The sequence below is a fragment of the Canis lupus genome, chromosome 11 (assembly GCF_011100685.1).
Source record: "Canis lupus familiaris isolate Mischka breed German Shepherd chromosome 11, alternate assembly UU_Cfam_GSD_1.0, whole genome shotgun sequence".
Classification (NCBI taxonomy): Eukaryota; Metazoa; Chordata; class Mammalia; order Carnivora; family Canidae; genus Canis; species Canis lupus.
The window spans coordinates 40,077,875-40,099,779 of record NC_049232.1 but is presented as its reverse complement, the minus strand read 5'-3'; the positions used below and the strand labels follow the sequence as shown (position 1 = coordinate 40,099,779).

The 21,905-nt window shown below is 36.7% G+C and overlaps 1 protein-coding gene across 3 annotated transcripts in view; it reads left to right on the top strand.

Annotated features, from left to right (window-relative positions):
- MLLT3 (MLLT3 super elongation complex subunit) overlaps positions 1–21,905 on the top strand; it is a 279,534-nt gene that overhangs the window by 161,227 nt on the left and 96,402 nt on the right. For all 3 annotated transcript variants that reach the window (XM_038552508.1, XM_038552509.1, XM_038552510.1), the window contains exon 4: positions 4,400–4,543. In XM_038552508.1, the coding sequence (XP_038408436.1) occupies positions 4,400–4,543 (144 nt within the window). The remainder of the gene's footprint in view (positions 1–4,399; positions 4,544–21,905) is intronic.

The window sequence follows — 21,905 nt, the reverse complement described above, 5'->3', positions numbered from 1 at the left end:
TGAAGTGATTGTTATCCATTTTTTTTTCTGCTAGTAATGATTTATATTCATCAATATATTTTTATCTTTAAAAAAGCATTCAGGAGTATATTTTTTTTACTCCATTTAATCATTATTATTAGTATTTGGTACAGCCTTTCCTGATTCCCCCCATGCATTTGCACAGATAAAATCTATGTCAAGTAGAGATTGGCAGGGGTATAATATATCATACTTTAATATTTTCTGTGACTTACCTTACTCTACTTGGCAGTATTTTCCAAATCTGTATTTTTAAACATCTGAATGGTAGTCAATGATAAGATGTACTCACTTGAAGATCATTTCAGTTTTTTTTTTTTACCATTACAAACAGTGCTACCATGAACATTTATCATCTATATCTATCTTTGCACACATATTTGAATATATCTGTGGAAGAGATTCTTAGAATTACTGGGTTAGCATGTTGATAGATACTGCCAAATTGTCTTCCCAGAAGGCCTTACAAATTTACAGTTCCAATTACAAGGCAGAAAACAGCCCTTTTGATGTTTTTAATTAAATTCTAAGGTTGCGTTGACTGTTTTACAGTTTAGAGGAGAGGCAGGTAAGTAAAAACTGATCATAATTCAATGTGATAATCACATGAATAACGGAATGCTATACAAGGGATGTCTAATACGGGTTGGATTGGAAGTATTAGGAAGACTTTCCAGTGGATTTCATATTTTAGCTGGGTTTTGAATAATGAGTGCATTAAGCAAGCAAGAGGGGGAGGTGTGTTGGGAGAGAAGACAGTGTAGGCGTGGGGAGCAGTACATGTGAAAGGCAAAATGAATGAGATAATGCGAACTACTGGGAACTGAAAGTGCTTCAAAATTATGGGAGCACAGGGTGTCAGAACAAAGGAAATGCAAGGAAGGTATTAAAGGACTAAGATGGTTATTCTAGGGAAGTGGGATTTTATCCTTTGGAAAATGATGAGTCATTAAAGGCATTTATATCAATGAAAATATGTAATCTGATTTTTGTATTGGGAAGATCACTGTCTTGTCATTGTGGGAGATAGAATGGGGTGAGTTCAAAAATAGGGGATATGACAAGGTAAGGAATGATGAAGGCCTAAGCTAAGGCAAGGGTGTGGCGACTGGACAACAGGATTGGTTTGAGAATTCCTAAGGGGGGAATATTAAATAGAACTCAGGAGACTATTTGAGTGTGATGGATGAAAGAGGAGGAAGAGCTGGGTATGTTTTTCTGTATTTTAACCTTGATAAGAAATTACAGTTTCTGTTTGCCACAATATATAGAGTATAGGAGAAAGGACAGATGAAGATAACCTCAGGTTAAGATAATCCATGACTTTGAGGTTGCTATTGGTCCACTTAGTGGAGCTGTGAGCAGACTCCGGAACATGCGTATATGGCAGTCGAATGCAAGCTGGGCTGGAGGTATAAAGACAGGGGAGAGAGAAGTGACTCCCTGTGAATGGGTATCAGCTCCGTGGGGAACTTTGTCTAAAGTTAAAGGAAGTTTAGGGGTTAGTGAAGAAAGATGGGAAGCCTGGGAAGAAGAATAGGAAGGAATGTCAGTTAAGTGTGGGGAGAACTGGGAGAGAAGGGTATCCTGATGAAAGAGGGAAGGAGCAGGTTTCATGCCAGCTTGCTAGTGGGCAAATGAGTGGAGACTGATTTCTGTGGAAGTCTAGGTGAAGAGATGGAAACTGAATTTGTAGCAGGTAATGCCTACATTTTGACAGTTTCAGGTGCTGAGACTTTTGAGTCCAAAGAAGTAGATTTAAATCACCTTGTTTCATTAGAATAGTAATGTAACATTCTTTTTTTGAATAAAAAAATTTTTTTAGAGAAGTGAATTAAGGGGGTGGGGGCAGAAGGAGAGAGAAAAATCCCAAGATGGTTCCTCACTTAGTGTGGAATGCCACATAGGGCTCAATCTCATGACCCTGAGATCATGAGCTGAGCTGAAATCAAGAGTCAGATGCTTAACTGGCTAGCCACCAGGTGCCCCACAAATGTTTTTTTTAAAGAAAAACATTGCTTTATTTGACTGTATAAAATTTGAATGTTATATATTAAAAAACATGAATACCTCATACATTGCTATTGAGATTTTAAAATGGTGCAGTCACTCTGGAAAACAGTAAGGTAGTTTGTAAAAATGTTAAACATGGACTTACCATATGACTCAGAAATTCTACCCACAAGTGTATACCCAAGAGAAATGAAAATATGTATCTGTATAAAAACTTATACATAAATGTTCATACCAGCACTATTCACAGTGGCCCAAAAGAAAACATACATATGTCTATCTACCAATAAGTGGATAAACAAAACTGGTATACCCATACAATGGATTAGTATTGAGCCATAAAAAGGAACTAACTACTGATATATTACAGCATGTATGAACCCTGGAACCATCATGCCAGATGAAAGACAACAGTCGTAAAGGATTACATATTGTGTTTATATTTTATATATGTTCATATATTTGTATGAAATGTCAACTCCACAGGATAGGCAACTTTAGAGAAACAGAAATAGATTAGTGGTACAAGGTGATGCAGAATCTAGGGGAAGGGAAATGACTACTAATGTATTTGAGTTTTATTTCTGGAATGATGAGAAAGTTCTAAAAATAGGTGGTAATGATTTCCTAATTCTGTGAATATACTAAGAACCTCTAAATTGCATATTTTAAAAGGGTGGATTTTATGGCATGTGACTTATTTCTCAGTAAAGCTGTTAAAGATCATCATAGTGGCCAAGCTAGTGACAAATGAAAAAAATTGTTAACACTTCAAAGAGATGGTTAATATTTGTAACATTAAAGGCATTTTTTATATAAAGTAATGTAACAAATTCTAGTGCTTTAATTTCCATATCTGCAAAGCAGGGCTCACTGGTGACCTAGAGGCAAGCTATGAGAATTAAATAACTGTTAACATTCCTATTAGTTATTGCTATTATCCTTAGTTTTCATTGCACCTGGGATACTTAAGAATCAGTATGTAGAGAGGTTTAAGTGTTTAGCTAACTTAAGTATTGTCTCAAGAGTAGAACTGGAGTATTGTGAAATTCTGATGATTGTGTTCTCATGGATCTAATGCTATTTCATCTTCCTAGTTCATTTCACAGATATTTACTGCATTTCTGCTATGCACAGGTGCTAAACTAGTTGTCAAGGGTACAGTGATGATTCCATCATTGTTTCTACTTTCAAGAATCTTATGATTAAGCAGGATAAAGGGAGATGATAGGACGGTTACCCAAAGATGTGACAAGGGGGAGAGAGTTGCTCACAGAGCAGAAGAGAGGCAATGGGAAGTTGGGAGTGGAGTTCCAGGAATCTGTCCCTCAGTGAACCCTGAACAGAGAAGGAAGAGTATAATTTATCCAGGTGACAAAGGTGGAGGAATGGAGGTGGGTAATGAGGGTGGTAATGTAAAGCAAGGGTGAAACCCAAAGTTAGCCTAGGACAGAGTAAATACCAGGAACAACCAACAGCCTATTGCCCAAACCATAAGATAGGTGGAAGCAGTGTGGTGGGATAAAGAGCCAAGAGCCCGGTTCTGAAAGCCATTATGAGGCATTCAGGTGAGCTTTGATTTTTATCCTAATGGCAATCGGAAGCTTTTGAAATTTTAATCGAGCTGTGAAATGGCTAGATTTTTGCTTCATATAGATAATTTTGAGTACTCAATGAAGGAGGAATTGAAGATAAATCTGTCCTGAATTTTTTTTAAATGAGTTCTTTTTTTTAAAAAAAAAAATTCATTTATTCATGAGAGACACAGAAAGAGAGAGAGAGGCAGCAACACAGACAGATGGAGAAGCAGGCTCCATACAGGGATCCCGACGTGGGACTCGATCCCGGGTCTCCAGGATCATGCCCTGGGCTGAAGGCGGTGCTAAATCACTGAGCCACCCAGGCTGCCCTCTCCTGAAGTTGAAAGACTTACTGGAGGGAGGAGTTTATTGTAGTTTGGGCAGTGATTAAGAATATAGATTAGAGGGTTGGTTTGAGAAATGTTTAGCCGAGAAAATGGCAGTTGTCGATGATGGGTGTAGGGGGTAGAGTGGGAAGGGAAGGAAGTGGCTTCAGGGCTATCTTAGATTTCTAGTTGGGTGGCTGTGTTGGTGGTGCTATACCACTTGAGATACTGCAGGAAAAACGATGACTTTATTCTTTTAGAAAATAGACTGATTCATCAGGTATTTCCATTTGGCTTTGTAGATAATTCCATGATAATTTTCTTCTTCCAGGACTTTGACACTATAGCTGTTGGATATCTGGGTCTTTTTTGTTCCTTAGGAAACATAAAACTTTGCTTTTAAAGTTTATATATCTTAACTCTCTCTTTTCTCTCTTAATTTTTTTTTTTAATCTCTAGGAAGAACCTAAGAAAGTCCGCTTTGATTATGACTTATTCTTGCATCTTGAAGGCCATCCACCAGTGAATCACCTCCGCTGTGAAAAGCTAACTTTCAACAACCCCACTGAGGAGTTTAGAAGAAAGTTGCTGAAGGCAGGAGGGGTAAGTGGCACTGCCTGTGAAAAGCCTTCATATCAAAATCTAGTTGCTAATTTGTTGAGAAGTATATGCATGTTTTGAGAGAGGTAAAAGAGAGGAAGGACTTTAGTAACTTAAGCTGTGGGCTCCTGGTTTGGGATGAAGAGGTAAGTAAACACGAATATTTTAAGTAGGTATGAATCTGAAATTACACTGTTGGTTAGAATAGTTTGATAGTCTGTGCAGTTCAAATCTATTTTAGCAAAAAGCCAAAGATAATAAACTTACCTCAATTAAGTAAAGAAAAATGTCTGAAGTTTATCTTATCGATTTATAGAAACTCTTAGGTAAAACTGAAAGTCATGTTTAAAGTTAAATAAAAGAGACCATTGTCCAGATTTTCTTGGGAAAAATTAATAGAAAAAGTACAGTCATTCATATGATAGACTTGGGTAATTTAAATATACATTTTTGTTTGAATTATGTGTAGGTAAAAGATGAATTTCTTTAAACATTTTTTAAAGGTTTTATTATTTATTTGAGAAAGAAAGGCGGAAAAAGAGAAAGAGAGAGAGAGTGCATGCGAGTATGAGTGGGTAAGGAAGGAGCAGAGGGAGAAGCCGACTCCCCGCAGAGCAGAGAGCCCAACGCAGGGCTCAATCTCAAGACTCTGAGATCATTACCTGAGTTGAAATCAAGAGTCAGATGTGTAACTGACTGAACCATCCTGGTACCCTTGTAACACAACTCATTTTAAAATTCGAGATTTATTGTATATTTATTAAGGAAGTGTTTTTTTTTTGTTTTTGTTTTTTTTTTTTTAAAACCTATTCTCTTTTCTTTATGGTTATAAAGAACACTGTGATGATGCAATTTGCTTGTGGCTATAGCCTTAAAAATGAGGTCCATTTCTGGGTATCTACCCAAAGAAAATGACGACACTAGTTTGAAAAGATATATGAACCCTTATGTTTATTGCAGCATTATTTACAATAGCCAAGATTTGGAAGCAACCTAAGTGTCCATTGGTAAATGAATGGATAAATAAGATGTGGTATATATACATAATGGGATATTACTCAGCAATAAAGAAAGAATGAAATCTTGCCATTCATGACAACATGGAGGGACCTAGAAGGTGGATATTGTGCTAAGTGAAGTAAGTCAGACAGAGAAAGACAAATACCATGATTTTATTTACGTGTAAAATCTAGAAACAAGCTAAATAAACAACCCAACAACAACAAAAAAATAAAACAAAACAAAAAACCAGAAACAGACTTGGAAATACAGAGAATAAACTAGTGGTTGCCAGAGGGGAGGACTGGTAAAGAATGTGAAGGGGATTAAGAGGTACAGACTTCTAGTTATAAGATAAATAAGGCATGGGTATGAAAATATAGCATAGGGAATTTAGCCAGTAAAATTGTAATAATTTTGTATGGTAACAGATGGTGACTACACTTAACTATGGTGAGCATTTCATAATGTATATAGCTGTCAAATCACTATGTTGTACACCTGGAAATAACACGATGTATGTCAACTATACTTTGATCAAAAAAATGAGCTGGTCCATTTTAAATCCTGATTCCTATTATTTTCTTTTTTATGATGGGTGGCATTTTATGCTTCTCATTATTCCTCTCGGATATGTAATTAGGTGGGTGATCGGACCCTGTCGATTCTGGAACTTGAGTACATCAGGCTTCTGATAAGAGTCCTAGGAAAGAGTAAATATGACACAAGAACTTTTTAAAGCATCACTTAGTCCCAGAGTACTCAAGGCTTGCTCATGAGCTAGAGGAGAGGTTACAGGTCAGTGATAATGCAGCAGAGTGCAGCGCTACATCCTGATAAGGTCTCTAGTAGATTTCTGTCTTCCTTTTCTCAGCCTTTATCTCAGAACTGTCCTCCTTGACTTTCCTTCTTTGTATTTCTTTAAGTGCTGTTTGAAGCCTGTAGATTTTTTTTCCTATTAGACTTAGATTGTGTCTTGGCACCTCTAAAATAAGTTGAAATGTGAAATATTCAGGCAAACCAGTTTTTAACAAATTCTTTAAGAGACTGATTCCAGTAAATTTTGTTGTTAAAATTTAAAAATGTGTTTGAAATAATAGTAATCCTATAGATCCAGTTAGTATGGGGACAGTGAGTCTTTGATGGAAATGTGGGAATCTGTAGCCTAATAAATATATATATATATATATATTTTTTTTTTTTGGCTTACTTAGATTTTTGGCTACCTTGTATTGTTTCTACCTGATGTGTAAATATTTATCATTGTGTTGATATTAATGCAGCCTGTCATGGTGTTACTAAATTATGAGTTTTTTATTTTATTAGAAATCTTTCTTTTAAGCTTTATTAACATAATTGACATACATACAACATTGCATAAGTTTAAGACATACAGTGTATTGATTTGATACATTTGTCTGTTGCAGAATGATCACCACCATATCTTTAGCTAACATCTCCATCACATTACATAATTACCATTTCTTTTTTTGGTGAAAACATTTAAGATCTACTCTCTTAGCAATTTTGAAATATACAATTCAGTAGTATTAATTATAATTGGCATTCTTTCCATTAGATCTCCAAAACTTACTCCTCTTACAACTAGACATTTGAATTATTGGACCTGCATTTCCTCTTCTTCCCCCACCTCTAGCATCTGGTAGCTACCATTCTAGCCTCTTTTTCTAGGAGTTCAGCTTTTAAAAATTCCATGTATAAGTGATATCATACAGTATCTATCTTTCTCTGACTCATTAACTTAATGCCTTCGAGTTTCATCAATGTTGTCACAAATGGCATGATGTCCTTGTTTTTCATAGCTGAATACTACTCTGTTATTGTATTCATTCACTTAGAATCTGTTTCCAGATGTTGGCTATTGTAAATAATGCTGCAGTGGACATAGAAGCACAGATATTTTTTCAATATTCTGTTTTTATTTCCTTTGTATACACACACACACAAACACACACATGGGATTGCTGGACCCTATGGTAGTTCTATTTTTAATTTTTTGAAAAACCTCTATATTATTTTCCATAGTGGATGCACCAGTGTACAGTCCCACCAATAGTGCATTAAGGATTCTATTTTCTCCATATCCTCTCCAATACTTACAATTTCTTATCTTTTTGATTATAGCCTTTCCAACAAGTGTGAGGTGATATCTCATTGTGATTTTGATTTGCATTTCCCTAATGATTAGTGATGTTGAGCACCTTTTTATGTACCTGTTGGCCATCTGTGTATCTTAGGCAGATTTGTAAATTGGATTGTAGTTTCTGCTATTAAGGTGTACGGATTCTTTATATATTTTGATTTGCCAATATTGATTTGCAAATATTTTCTTCTATAAGTTGCCTTTTTCATTTTGTTACTGATTTCCCTTACTTTGCAGAGCTTTTTAGTTTGATGTAGTTCTACTTGTTTGTTTTTGCTTTTGTTGCCTCTGTTTTGATGTTTATTAGAAATCCTGTTCATGACTGTGTCTCTTCAGATAACCATTTTTTTCCCTGGGTTTTAGGGTGAGAGAGGGGTGTTGTGTTTCTTATACTTAGACATTAGACATGTGTGATATAGATATATACATTCTACCTTTATAGGCAAAACTCAATCCCTTATCCTTATGTACCATGGGAAATCATTATAGCTTGAGGCATGAGTGGAGTAAACTTACTGTTTTGGCTATGGTTCCTTCTCCTAACTTTTTAACCAAAAGTACATAACACTATTAAAAGTTGAACTTGGCTTTTTGAGAGATCAGAAAGGTTGTTTTTAAGCTAGTAGCATCTTAGAAAAATGCTTTTAACTCTTAGAAGAAAATGGCTTCAAAGAGCTTTTTTGCCAGAAGAATCTTGAAAACTTATAGATTTTTTTTCTACTTCAAAATCTATAAACCAATAACTACATGACATTTTTTGGTCCATAAGATTCTCTCTTTTTGCACTCTATTATTATTATTATTTCTTCTTCTTCCTTTTTTTTTTTTTTTTTTTAATGTTGCAACTCATTTTTAAATAGTCTCAAAGAAATGTACCCTGGGGATCCCTGGGTGGCTCAGTGGTTGAGCGTCTGCCTTAGGCCCAGGGTGTGATCCTGGAGACCCTGGATTGAGTCCTGCATCGGGCTCCCTTCATGGAGCCTGCTTCTCCCTCTGCCTCTCTCTCTCTCTCTCTCTCTCTCTCTCTCTCTCTCACACACACATAAATAAATAAAATCTTAAAAAAAAAAAGAAAAGAAATGTACCCTGTGTTCTTCTGTTGAATCAGTCCCTAATATATACTTAGGATATTTTGCTTAGAAAAGAAAAACTTTTGAGGGAAGAACACATTTGTAATTAAGCATTGTTTTCTGAGAATGTTGGAATACAGAATGATTTCATTTACAAGACCTTAAAGGTAGTTTCCTCTGAATGAGGAACCTCATTGACACTGCTAGGGAAATTGTAGAACTGGTTTAGGAGCTAGCCCCTGTCAGGCCTTAGGTAAAAGACAGAAGGTAGGGGTCAGGAAATGGAAAACAACAACCTGAAGGCTCCTAAGAGATTGCATTTATTTTGAGATCTTAATTTATTTGTTGTTTGGTAGGAGGGGTAGAGGACAGTGAGCAATAAACTTTTGAGGGTAGGACTTGATATAATATATTTCTTCTTGGATTTTAAGCAAAAGGACCAAATATACAAGCACCTCTGAATTCCACTGAGATATTTCTACTTGTTCTTTTTTTATAAATGAACTGATGAATTCCTTTTGAGTGATTTTTCAAAATGCTTTGTAGAATGTCAGGAATTTTTTTTAAGGGTTTATGATCACAGTAGATGTTTTTGTCTTTATTTACTCAATCACCTTCTTACTAGCTAGAGTTCAGTCCTACTGAAAAATTGAAGAGCTTAACGTCCATTACATTTGATTGAAAGAGGATGAGTTTTTCTTTTGGGTATTGGCAAAGTAAACATATAGATAGTGTATGTCATATAACTGAAAGTCATCATGTTCCACTAACTCACCTCTCTGGGGTTTTCTGTGGGGAGGGAGTGTGATACAATGGAAGAAGTTTTGCAGTCAGGCAGACTTAAGTAAAAGCTCATCTTTGTCATCTTCTCGCTGAAGAAAATTATTACATCTCTTTGAATCTGTTTATCTGTGGAGTGGATGGGATTGTTTTTTCCTTATTGGTAATATCCAAACATGGTGTGTGGCACTTAGCAGATAACCCAGCCCTTTGGTTTGTATTCCTTTGTTAGTTTAGAAAATCAACAGATCTTTAGCCACGTGTATGTCAAACACTTAAAGGTACAGTGAAAAAGGTTTGCTATGTAGTGTGAGCCATTCTAGAGTTAGTGATAGGAAGACATCTTTACTACTAGTTAGTGTGACTAGCACATTGGTAGACCTGTGTTCGATTTAAAGAATATTAGCCCATGGTATCTCTCTTCAAGGAGTTTAATTCTGGCAGCTTGTATTTTGTTTGTATAAAGTAAAACAAAGATCTGTTCAGAATACATTTTTTTAAGATGTAAGTTTTCATTAGAAAAATTATGAGTTCTTATCATTGTTCTTGATTCTAAATTTCTAGCAGACAAATAAAGGCTTCTTAAAACCCTTACAAGATTTCCTAAGTTGTATGTTCAGCACGGTAGTTGTATCCTTATGTTCCTGTGAAGAAAGCACAAAAGGGACAAGTATCTTTGGAGAATCGAGTTTATGTTACAGCTGCTCCCCTGTTTTTGGCCTGGAAATCAAATGGTCTGCTGTGGTTCTGTTGTTCTTTATGGAATGGTGGTAGGATACTGGTAGATTTTTTTTTTTTTTCTTGCTTGCTTTCCTCAATTAAACAGGCCAAAGTCTAAACATGTTGTTCAGTCTATTTCTGAATCACTGGCAAGCAGTTAATTTTGAGGACTGAAAATTAAAACTAACCACAGCAGTTGTTAAAACTAGGGTTTCTATAGGCAGAAATCCAATTCTGTTCAGACACCACCTGTTTCAATAGGACATTTCAGACGCCCATTTGGCAGGCTTTGCTGGAGAAGACATGGGGAACATGCTTACCGTCTGTGTTAAGTCTGCAGCATAATGCAGTCCTGCTTCTCAGAGTGACAGTTACATTTATATAGGATATGTTTTTGCAAGGAATAAATTCGGAATCTTTTTGAAACACTGCTTATTGTGAAGTGGAATTCAAGTCCACAGCAGACCCCCACCAAGGGGTTTGGTTATTAAAGGACCAAAGGGATCTCATGATAAGGAGCTTTCACTAATGCAGCTGTGCAAGCCATGAACGTAGCATTTTATTGCAGGGCTCTGGAATGAATCTTGTCTTGGGCTGTTTAGTATTTCCTTTTGTAGGGGAATTTAGAACACTTCTAATTTCTAAACAGTGTAGATACATTCTCCCCCCCCTTTACTTTTTTTTTAATAGGTAAATACACACATAATACAAAATGACATACAGTGAGTCGTCTTTCAGGCCACCAGCAAAGCTGTAGTGAATAACCTTTTGCCTAGTTCTTTGTGCACATGGATGAGTATATCTGTAGGATAAATTCCTAGGAGTAAAATCATGGCTCCGAGGCAAAGTGGAATTTGAATTTTGATGGACATTTACAAATTGCCTGTCAAAGAGGTTATACTACTCTGTGCTTGCATCAACAATGTGTGTGAGAGAGTACCTATCCACATGGTGATTTACTAAACGTTCCCCCCCAAATGATGAGTGAAAAATATCTAATTTTTAATTCAGATTTCTCTTATGAATGATGATGAGCATCTTTTCATATGTTTAAAAGCTATTTTCGTTTCCTTTTGAAGACCACATTTTAATGTATTTTAAATTGGAAATATTCTAAGTGTTTCAGTTTCAGCTTAAATTTATGGGTATTCTTCCCACATACTTGCATTTGGAAAGGTTACAACAAAATATGGAAGCCTCTTTAACCGAGGTCCGTGTTTTCAGGCTTTCTTCAACGTGCAACAAATTATGTTCTTAGGAACTGATTTGTCAAGACTTGGGCTTCTAAAAATATAAGTGGCTTTTGTGGCAAACTCATCACAGTAGTGCCCAGAGGATGGATAGCTGGCTGCTTATTTTTAAAATGACTCAAAGAAAATAATACATGGAAGATTATTTTAGTGGCTGTTGCTGGACAGCTTCATTCAATTTTTGGATATTTGTTTTGGGGCAAGTGTGCCTTCTTGTTACTTCCTGATATATATCATCTTGTAATTACCTGCCCAAAAGATAAAAGGATGCTGGTGTTTTTCACCAGTATCAATAAAAGGCGATTTATTTAAATAAATGTAGGATCAAGCAGGCTGCTTCATTTATTTGGTTGTTTGTCAGAGGTGGGGTTAATTTTCTGTCACATATACTATTTTTTTCTCTATTCCTCCTACCTACACCCCCAATGCTACCCCCCCCCCCGAGCCTAGAAAATTAAATCATGAACGTAGAGCATATATATAAATGATAAATAGAATGTCAAAGTTGTGAGGCTTAATTCCAAATGTAACATTGATCTCATAAATTTTTAGGGAAAGCATAGTCATAGTAGAAAGTTATGTCACTCAGCATATTTAATGGCTTTATGGTTTAATTTCACCCAAAGTACAGGAAGTTAATAGCAGGACATTAGGGACTTTTGAAAATATGCACCAAAGAATAGCTGTGGTCTAAAACAATTTGCCTGCCTTCATTTGTTCCTTCTTTCCTAATTACCTACTTACGTTTTCAGTAAGGAGGGAAAAAAGCGAGGTACGCTTTTCACTCATTCCACAGCTCAGATTTGCTTACTGCATAAATTGAACAAGGGCTAAATAGAAAAGAAAAACAGGTAGATGTGCCTGAATGTGTACCAGGGAAAATTCTGTTGAGTGTTTAAACTCTCGGTGTTGGAGGGCGTGCCACGTTTCTTTCGGCAGACCTCCCAGGAGAGGCAGTTTAGTGGACTATATGGAGGAGCCTTAATTTAGTCTTGAAAGGAAATACTGTGATATTTGAAAGAAAAGCAACACATAAGCCTACCCCTAATTTCCACCCCCCAGTGCACAAAAAGCCAAGAAAATAAGAAATGAATAGAAAAAGGGCGGGGGGGAGCATATGAATCTTGGAGATTTTCAAATTTAAAAATGAACAATTCTTTCTCTTTTCAAATACATATTATAATTTAAAACTGTGGTTCAGTTTTTCCCTCTTGGTGCAGGTAATTCATTATGTGCTTGTTTTAAAGCTGCTTACAAAGCTTATCTAATATATCTGGATCTGTTGCGTTCTAGCATTTTAGTAAAGGAACTGCTTTATGAGAGCAGCCTTCCACCTTGACTGTCTTACTGGATATTGTTTTGGCTCATATTAAGTAAAAATAATTTTTGTGATGGAGGTAGAGAAGAGAAGCTATTAATGTTTTATTTCATTTTATTTGTTGTATTTTTGTTGTCACATAAATTATAAAAAAAACTGACAGTGGTGGGATCTGACAGTAGCAGTTTAAAAAAATAAATGTCTGAGACTCTTGAAATAGATATTTGTGTTTCCTTTCTGAGGAGTAAGGATAAATGGTAGGTAGTTTAATATAATAACCCTTGTCACCACAAGGGACATAGCCATGGTGTGATAGAAACAATGTTTGATTTGAAATCTGAAGGCACAAATTCAATTCTCCGATCTACTGCTAATTTACCTTGGACTTTAGGTTGGTGTAAATCTAAAATAAGCATAATATCCCCTTCCTCCCAATGAGATTATTTTTTCCCTCCCAATGAGATATTAAATAAAATGTGGAACGTAGTTAGCCAGTCAGCAAGCAATTGTTTTATGTATTGAAACGACCTCTTTTTTTCCTGCAGGTTTTTATTAGGCTTTGGTTTAAATCATAGTTTTTGTTACCTAGAAAGGTGAAAATAAAAGACTTCTATTCTAAGACTTTGACATAATAATGGTGTTCTGCTGGAAAGAACATGTTTTAGCCCCAAGAAGAAATCTGACTTTTTACTTGTTTTTAAAATAAATATGTGCTAATTTTAGAAAAATGTAGACTTTCATTTTTTTAAAAAATTTATTTATGATAGTCACAGAGAGAGGGAGAGAGAGAGAGAGAGGCAGAGACATAGGCAGAGGGAGAAGCAGGCTCCATGCACCGAGAGCCCGATGTGGGATTCGATCCCGGGTCTCCAGGATCGCGCCCTGGGCCAAAGGCAAGCACCAAACCGCTGCGCCACCCAGGGATCCCCAAATGTAGACTTTCTAGAGAAGCAGAAGAAAGAAAATACATTGTTTTAATCCCTTCGGTAACTGTCACCATTGTATTTCTCCTGTAGATGAGATCTCACAGGATGTTTGTATTTGTACTTAATGTATTACACATAAGTTTCATGTTTTAAACTCTATGACTTTATTTTTGTTCAAAAATGTTCTCACACCTCAGAGGATTGATGTAAAGATTTCAGTTGTTTCTTAAGAAGTTCCAGTAAGGTGTTCTATATTTTTGTTTTCTCCTTAAATCTCTGATGGCTCTCACGGAAATACGATGGCCTAGTGTTTTTATAACTGGATGGGCCATGTTAGATCTGTTATTTGGATAAGTTTGTATTTTAATAATGGTAGGTGTAGATTTTGGAATGTGCCTTTATATGGAATGTGTCCTTAGAATGTAGACTGTGGTAGTGCAAAATGGTTAAATATAAAAGGCTTTATTAATGGAAAGATTGAGTAATATAAGGATGCCCTATCCACAAAACAAAGTGGTCCTTTCAAAATAAAAATGGAATATAATAAACTATTATCAGAGTAAAAATGGAATATAATTAAAACCTAGTTAACTTTATAAACTTTGGTCTTAACACTAACTCTTGGTGATTCAAGAGATACATTTGGATGGGTTATATAGACAAGTCTACCCATACGGTTGGTATCTATAGTGTCATTGGGAAAATTAGAAATGAATACTACACCTCTCCCTGCCCTATGAAGCCTTACCCCAAGGAACATGGCATAGCTAGCATAGCATAGCGGGATATCAGCTTGCCTTCTTCCCACTGGCCAAGCATCTGTGTAGGGGACCATGTAAACCACCATTTATAGGAATGGCACTCTTTATAGTTTCAGACAAAGTTGATTTTGATGTTAAAACTATCTTATCTCAGATAGTCTGGACAGGAATGTCTGGGGGAAATAATAAATACAACTTTATCAATTTTGTTACCAGAATATTCCAGTTTTAACTAATAATACACTGTTAACTAACTTGAATTTAAATTAAAAAAAAAAGAACATTCCAGTTTTTAATAGCTATGTCCTTTCAAAGGTTTAGCCTCACCTCTTGTTCTGTCATTCTGCTTTGTGTTTTCAACTTATGACACTATTGTGCAACATCCATAGATATCTATAAAGGTCTGCTTTAAGCATAGGAAGCAAGAGGACTTTTGATAAGACCATTGTGCTAAATCAGGGGTTTCAAATGTCAGTGAGACCGGGCTAACCCTTTGAAAGAACATACCTACAAAAACTGGAAGACTAGCTGAATTATTTAATATAGGCCCTGCTATTGGGAATTTCACACAATGGGTCATGATATATTATTTTTTTAAGTTAAAAATTAAATAAAGTGGAATTTTTCTTTTAGGTAATTTTGACCTTTGAATGCTTTGGTAAAGAGAGCATCCGTGAACTGCAGAACAGGGAAATTCTAGATCTTAATAGTCACCATTAATAAGCAGCCTTTCACCATATTCTAGTTTTAAGATGTACTTTATCTGCTTTGACTCCCCCTCCCCCTTTTTAAAGATTTTATTTATTTTATTCATGAGAGAGAGAGAGAGAGAGAGAGAGAGAGAGACAGAGAGAGGCAGAGACATAGGCAGAGGGAGAAGCATGCTCCATGCAGGGAGCCTGATGTGGAACTCAGTCCCAGGATCCCAGGACCATGACCTGAGCCAAAAGCAGACACTCAACCACCGAGCCACCCACGTGTCCCTCTGCTTTGACTCCTTACGTAGGTCCCAGGGCTAAGGCTGGAACTTGTTCATGTCAAATCTTATTTCCTCTATGTCCCTTCTGTATTTTTTCTTTTTAGATTTCTGTTTCTCCTGTTGATAAAGAAGGATTTTGTTTCTTTTGTCCATCATGCCCCTCTCTCAGGGTCAAGTTTTTTGAACTTCTCTTTCCCTCCTTCCGTCCGTACCTCCCTCCCTCCTTCTCTCTTCTTTCTCACCCCCCACCCCCCATCCCCTGGGATCATCTTATCTGAATCCTGTTCTTTTTTATTCTTCTTCTGAGGGGATTTTTGTGGTTTATATACATACTCCCAATTTTGGCTTCAGTTCTTTTTTCTTTTTAATTGAAAAAGCATGTTGTGGTTAAATCTTTTCTGATTTACTTTTTTTAAATGAAACTGCATTGAGGTAAATGATGTATGTGTTTCTACACTGCAGAGCAACACAGGCTATGTATGTCTCACAGGCACAGAGAGAAATGCTGTACTGGGTTAATCAGCCTTGAAGGTAATTAAAAGCTATATGAATTATTGAAGTATGTAGTAGCTTTCTCACTGCTTGATTTTCTGTACACCTATTCTGATCTCTTTTTGGTGAAGAAAATATAGCCCAGCAGTGAAAAGGGCAGACTCTCTTATGAAACAGACCTTTTTTTCAGAGATTGGCATTGGCATTTAGTAGCTATGTGGCTTTGGACAAATTAGTAATCCCTATTGGCCTGTTTCCTCATTTGTAAATGTAATTTACATATTATGTATGTTTTAGAGCTAAAGGTATTCTTGATGTAATAGATCTAGCTTCCCATTTTGCAGATGGGTGAATTAAGGTATCAAATACTGAAATGACTGACCAAGGGAGAAATGAGTCAGGGTTTTTGTTCACTATTCTTCCATATTCTTTCTGCAGTAATACAGAGCAATATTAGTTTTCTTTTGAAAATTCAATTAGGGCACCCCGGTCGGCTCGGTGGTTTAGGGTCGCCTTCAGCCCAAGGCATGATCCTGGAGACCCAGGATCAAATCCCACATCGGGCTCCCTGCATGGAGCCTGCTTCTCCCTCTGCCTGTGTCTCTGCCTCTTTCTCTCTCTCTTTCTCTGTGTCTCTCATGAATAAATAAATAAAACCTTTAAAAAATGCAATTAAAAGAGGCAAGAAATTAAAACAAATCGCCAAGGCCACTTCTCTTGGTTACCTTAGGGTCACTAGAGCAGTCTTGCATGAATCTCCTTCCTGAAGACAGGTTGGATAAATAAATTGCCAGAGTGTTAGGAGTCTCTCATGTTCAGTCTCCCTCCCTGATATTTCTCACTCCTAACTCTGGGAAACAAACTAGGGGAGGTGGGCGGGGGGTGGGGGTGACTAGGTGATGGGCACTGAGGGGGCCACTTGATGAGATGAGCACCGGGTGTTATTCTATATGTTGGCAAATTGAACATCAATAAAAAATAAATTTATAAAAAAAATAAATAAATTGCCAGAGTGGAGTAGCTCGCTTGTGGCTGGCAGCAGACTTTATTCTTTTATGTCTTGCTTCATAGACTAAAGTTCTCTGTATTTCTCTTGCTTCTGAAGTCCAATTTTTGTGGAGAAAATGATATATAGGGATCTGCTCCCCATCACCCAAACTTTGTTAAGCCAGCATCAACCTTTCTGTGGGGATGGTTACATTTTTTATTTCTATCAATTAAAGGCAAGCAGAACTTTATGGAGTCATTTTTTTTTTTTTTTTCAGCTGAAGAGCAAGAACATGCATGATTTTAGAAGTGGTTTTCTCGGCATTAACAAACTTATGAAAAATACTATAATACAATCAAAAAATAACTTTGTAATCTACCAGATTTTTGAAAGTAGAGATGCAAATAAGTCATGGGGTAGTGGTGATTTTTGAGTGTTTACAAACTAAAAGATTTTCTTTTTTAAACTACAAAGTTAGAGGGTAATATACTTGATTAGAATCAGCTTAATGTGGCTGGCTTGCCACTTCTTTTTTGGGGAAACTCTTTTGACTTCTTGATATTCTCTCTGTCATCCAGGCTGTCTGTCTCTCTCTCACACACATGTACGCATTCTAAAATCAAAATACATGACCCCAAAAATGGTTCAGAGAATTTGAATTTAGGAGAGCTAGGGCAGGTTCAGGAAATCCAAGAAAATTTTCAAGTTCTGGAAGACTTCTGGTAGGAGATTTTTATCCTTTTGCTTCTTGCTTCATAGATTGAAATTCCGTGAACAAAACTGTTTTTTGCTTCTGAAAATCAAATTTGAGAGGACTTTCCTGAGTCTTGCCCTATCCCTTTTGCCTTCTACTTACATCCCTCCCGCCTCCTACCCAGGTAGTTATAGGTGTTAGATAAGACAAAAATAAAAATTCCCTTCCAGGAAGCTAATTTAAAAATTTTTCTTTTTGTAGCTTGTACTTGCCTTATCCAGAGAGGAAGTAAAAGTACTTTTAAAATGTTTTGATTGCCCACCGTGTGCCAAGATTACTGCTAATGCTGGGTATGCAGTGAATGAATGCTGGATTTTTTTTTTTTCTTTCTACCAAACCCTTGGCCAGTTTTCGGGGATTAGAGATTCCCATCATCTCAGAGGACCAGAATAACCCAGCTCAGTATCTGAAGGGAAAGAAAGTAAAGAAGAGCAAAGAAAGAAAGGTTAGAAGAGAGCCAGGGAGGGTAGGTATGGGGGAGGAAAGAAAAGATATTTCTAGCCATCAGACCAGGCGACTCTGGTGTGCTTTTAAGAGAAAAAAAATTATAGTACTTTAAGTCATCCACTTCTTTTAGTGGGGTCCCAGAGATTATTTTATTGGACCCTGTCCCCAAGGGGCTTCTGAAGACCAAGGATGGCCAAAACTAAATGTTTTCTCTTCTGGAAAGCTGGTCTTTTGTGTAGATCGTTAGATGGTCCAGTTGAATGTATATAAAAGTGTCTTGTTTCTACAACAAATCCTACCAAGTGGAACAGATTTTCCCAGATAAGCCAGAGATAGGTTGTTGCCAAATACATCTTTGAATATTTATTACAAGGTTATAGTCTTTTTCTTCAACAGAAACAACTGGTTTTAGTTGAGAAGAAAATGTGAGGACTTCAGACCACGTGTGTTTTTTGTTTGTTTTCCTTGCTTTAGTATGTGGGATTAAAATAGAACCTCATTTGGAATTTTTGAAAGCAAACTCTGTCTTTCCTTAGGAAAGCCTTGATTTAGCTAACAAATCTATTTTGTGTAAGGAAGCCTTGATTCCTTTTGGGATGGTATCTAGATTCTTCTTAGAAGAATATGGTGTGATTTAGGTCTTCTCAGTATGAGATGGTCCCTTGAAGAGAGAGTCAATTGTAGTGAAATGAACTGAGGATACTTCTTGGACACCCTCTGATTTTGATGCCTTTCCAAGGGCCCCTTAGTCTCCTATACATAGGCCATTCCAAACACTATTATATATTTATAATCATTTATTTTGAAATCTCAAATTTGCAGAAAAGTTGCAAATATAGTACAAAGAGCTTTTCTTTCCTGAACCATCAGAGAGTAAGTTGCCAGCATGGGATGCTCCGATATCCTTAAAAACTTTGTTTATTTCCTTCTATTTTATAATCATAATGCAACTGTTGAAGTCAGGAATTGACACTGATGCAGTACCAACCTCTATTCCTCAGATCCCATTCAAATTTTGCAGGTTGTTCTGCTAGCGTCCTTTATTTATTTATTTATTTAAAAAAATTTTTTTTTAATTTTTATTTATTTATGATAGTCACACAGAGAGAGAGAGAGAGACAGAGACATAGGCAGAGGGAGAAGCAGGCTCCATGCACCAGGAGCCCGACGTGGGATTCGATCCCGGGTCTCCAGGATCGCGCCCTGGGCCAAAGGCAGGCGCCAAACCGCTGCGCCACCCAGGGATCCCTGCGTCCTTTATTTTTGTAGCAAAAAGATCTAGTCTAGAAACAGAGTATCATGTCTCTTTAGTGTCTGTGAACAAAGAATAATCCTTGACTTCATGAACTTGAAATTTTTGAAGATTTGGGGTCAGTTACTGATAGCTGGCCCTCCATTTAGGTTTGTATGATATTTCCCCATGACCAGATTCAGATTTTGCATTTCTGGCAGGAATATTACAGAAGTGATACTGGACTCTGCTCATAGCACCTCATCACATGATTCGGATTTTCACTGTACCATACCCATCACTACTGTGATGTTACTCTGGTCCTGTGATTCAGATGGTGTCGGTCAGACTCCTCCACTGTGAATTACTCTCCCCCTCACTTCTTAATTAATGAGTATTTTACTGGGAGGTATTTTGAGAAAATGTAAATACCTCATTCCTCCTCAAGCTTAAGTTTATTTTCATATTTATTATATCATAACAGATTCATAGATATGTATCTTTTTCTCTGAGTTATACTCCATTACTATCATTATTTATTTTCATGCTTAAATTATCTTGATTTGGCCAATGGGAACCACTTCAGTCTGGTTTCTGTGTCTTTTTGATATGCTCTGATGAGTGTTTGTACACTTCCTGACTTTCTGCTACAAGAAGATGTTCTAGGCCTGTTTGGTATTTTGCTTGTCTCCGCCCTAGATTCAGCCATTTCTTCAAGGAGCATCCCCTTCTTAGAGGCTCTGAGACCCTGCATGGTTGCCTTTCCTGACATTACCACCTTCTCCTCCACTGCCACTGCTTATGTTGCTTGGCCCTACCTAATAGCTTTTGGACAGAACTGTTCAGGAAGTGGAAGGGCACCTTTTGTTTTAATTTAATCATGTATGTTAGCTCTGTGTGAATTGGGATGGGGGGGCCTGTAACATAGTTGCTCTGTCATCCTTTAGGTCCTAATATATAATATAGTAAATGCAGTATACTTGGGTAGCTCAGTGGTTGAACATCTGCCTTTGGCTCAGGGTGTGATCCTGGGGTCCCGGGATCGAGTCCCGCATCGGGTTCCCTGCATGGAGCCTGTCTCTCCCTCTGCCTGTGTCTCTGCCTCTCTCTCTCTCTCTCTCTCTTTCTCTCTCTCTCTCTATCATGAATAAATAAATAAATAATAAATCTTTAAAAAATGCTCAGGATAATTAATTCATTCAGAGACAAATATTGCACTGTGCATTTATTAGGACTCAGTCATTCCAGGCAGTGGGTGGACACGACAGTGAACCAAATTTAAGAAACAAGAGAAAAAAACATATATTTGCAGAAGCCCCGTGAATACAAATAGTTGTGAAGGATGGAAATAATTTTCTAAGGCCCCCGTTTCCCCAAGTGTATTCATTTACGTTAGTATGTATTCAGTGAAAAAAATGTTTTGACTTTGCACTTTTTAAACTGTAGTTCTGGGCAGCCTGTGTGGCTCAGCAGTTTAGCGCTGCCTCCAGCCCAGGGCATGATCCTGGAGACCTGGGATCGAGTCCCATATCAGGCTCCCTGCATGGAGTCTGCTTCTCTTTCTGCCTGTGTCTCTGCCTCTCTCTCTCATTCTGTGTCTCTCATGCATAAATAAATAAAATCTTTAAAAAACAAAACAAAACAAACTGTAGTTCTTACTAAAGCTCATAGACTAAATGTGTCACAGATTTTTTTTTTTTTTTTGCCTTGGTATAATAATTTCTTTTCTTACGTTACTATAGCCCCTCTTTTCTGCCTGAAGAGTACTGCTGCCTCACATATGGCTAACTGCTTTTAAGGGCAAAATGGAAATTTTAGTAATGCACAAATGTTCTATTAGTTAACTCCACCCTATAGTTTGTTAGTTTCTATAACTTTGACCAGAGATATTTTCAGGGGAAAAAAAAGTGCTTTTTTCCTCATTATCCTTTTGGTAACAAGTAATAGAATATAGAAACAATAAGAGTAGATCATAAGCTCCTTTTTGTTAACAGAGTTAATCATCTCTTATTTCATTTAACTCCAGAGGGCAGAAGTGTAATACATAGCATATAATCAAACTCTTTCTCTTTTTGTATTATAAAATTATTCAAGCATATATTTGACTGCCTATACTTTGCCAAGAATCTACCTACCTACTTTTGCCAAGTACCTACCTCACAGGACTCTTAAAGGATTAAACGAGTCAATGTTTATGGTTTGTTCATAACACCTAATAAATATCTGTTGAATTGGAATGTGAAATTCTCTTGCTAGCCTGTGAGGTTGTGACATCAGGAGTTTTAAGCTTTTCTTTCTTTTTTTTTTTTTTAAGCTTTTCTTAACATAAAAATGTTACTACGCTATAATCGATACATCTGAGAATTATAGGTGTTTTATATGTAAATTATAAAACAAATGCTATAAACCTATCATTCAATTTAAGAATGAGGGTTTCAACATAACTAGGGCCATTCAAACTACCTGTATACACCTTTCTGGTCCAT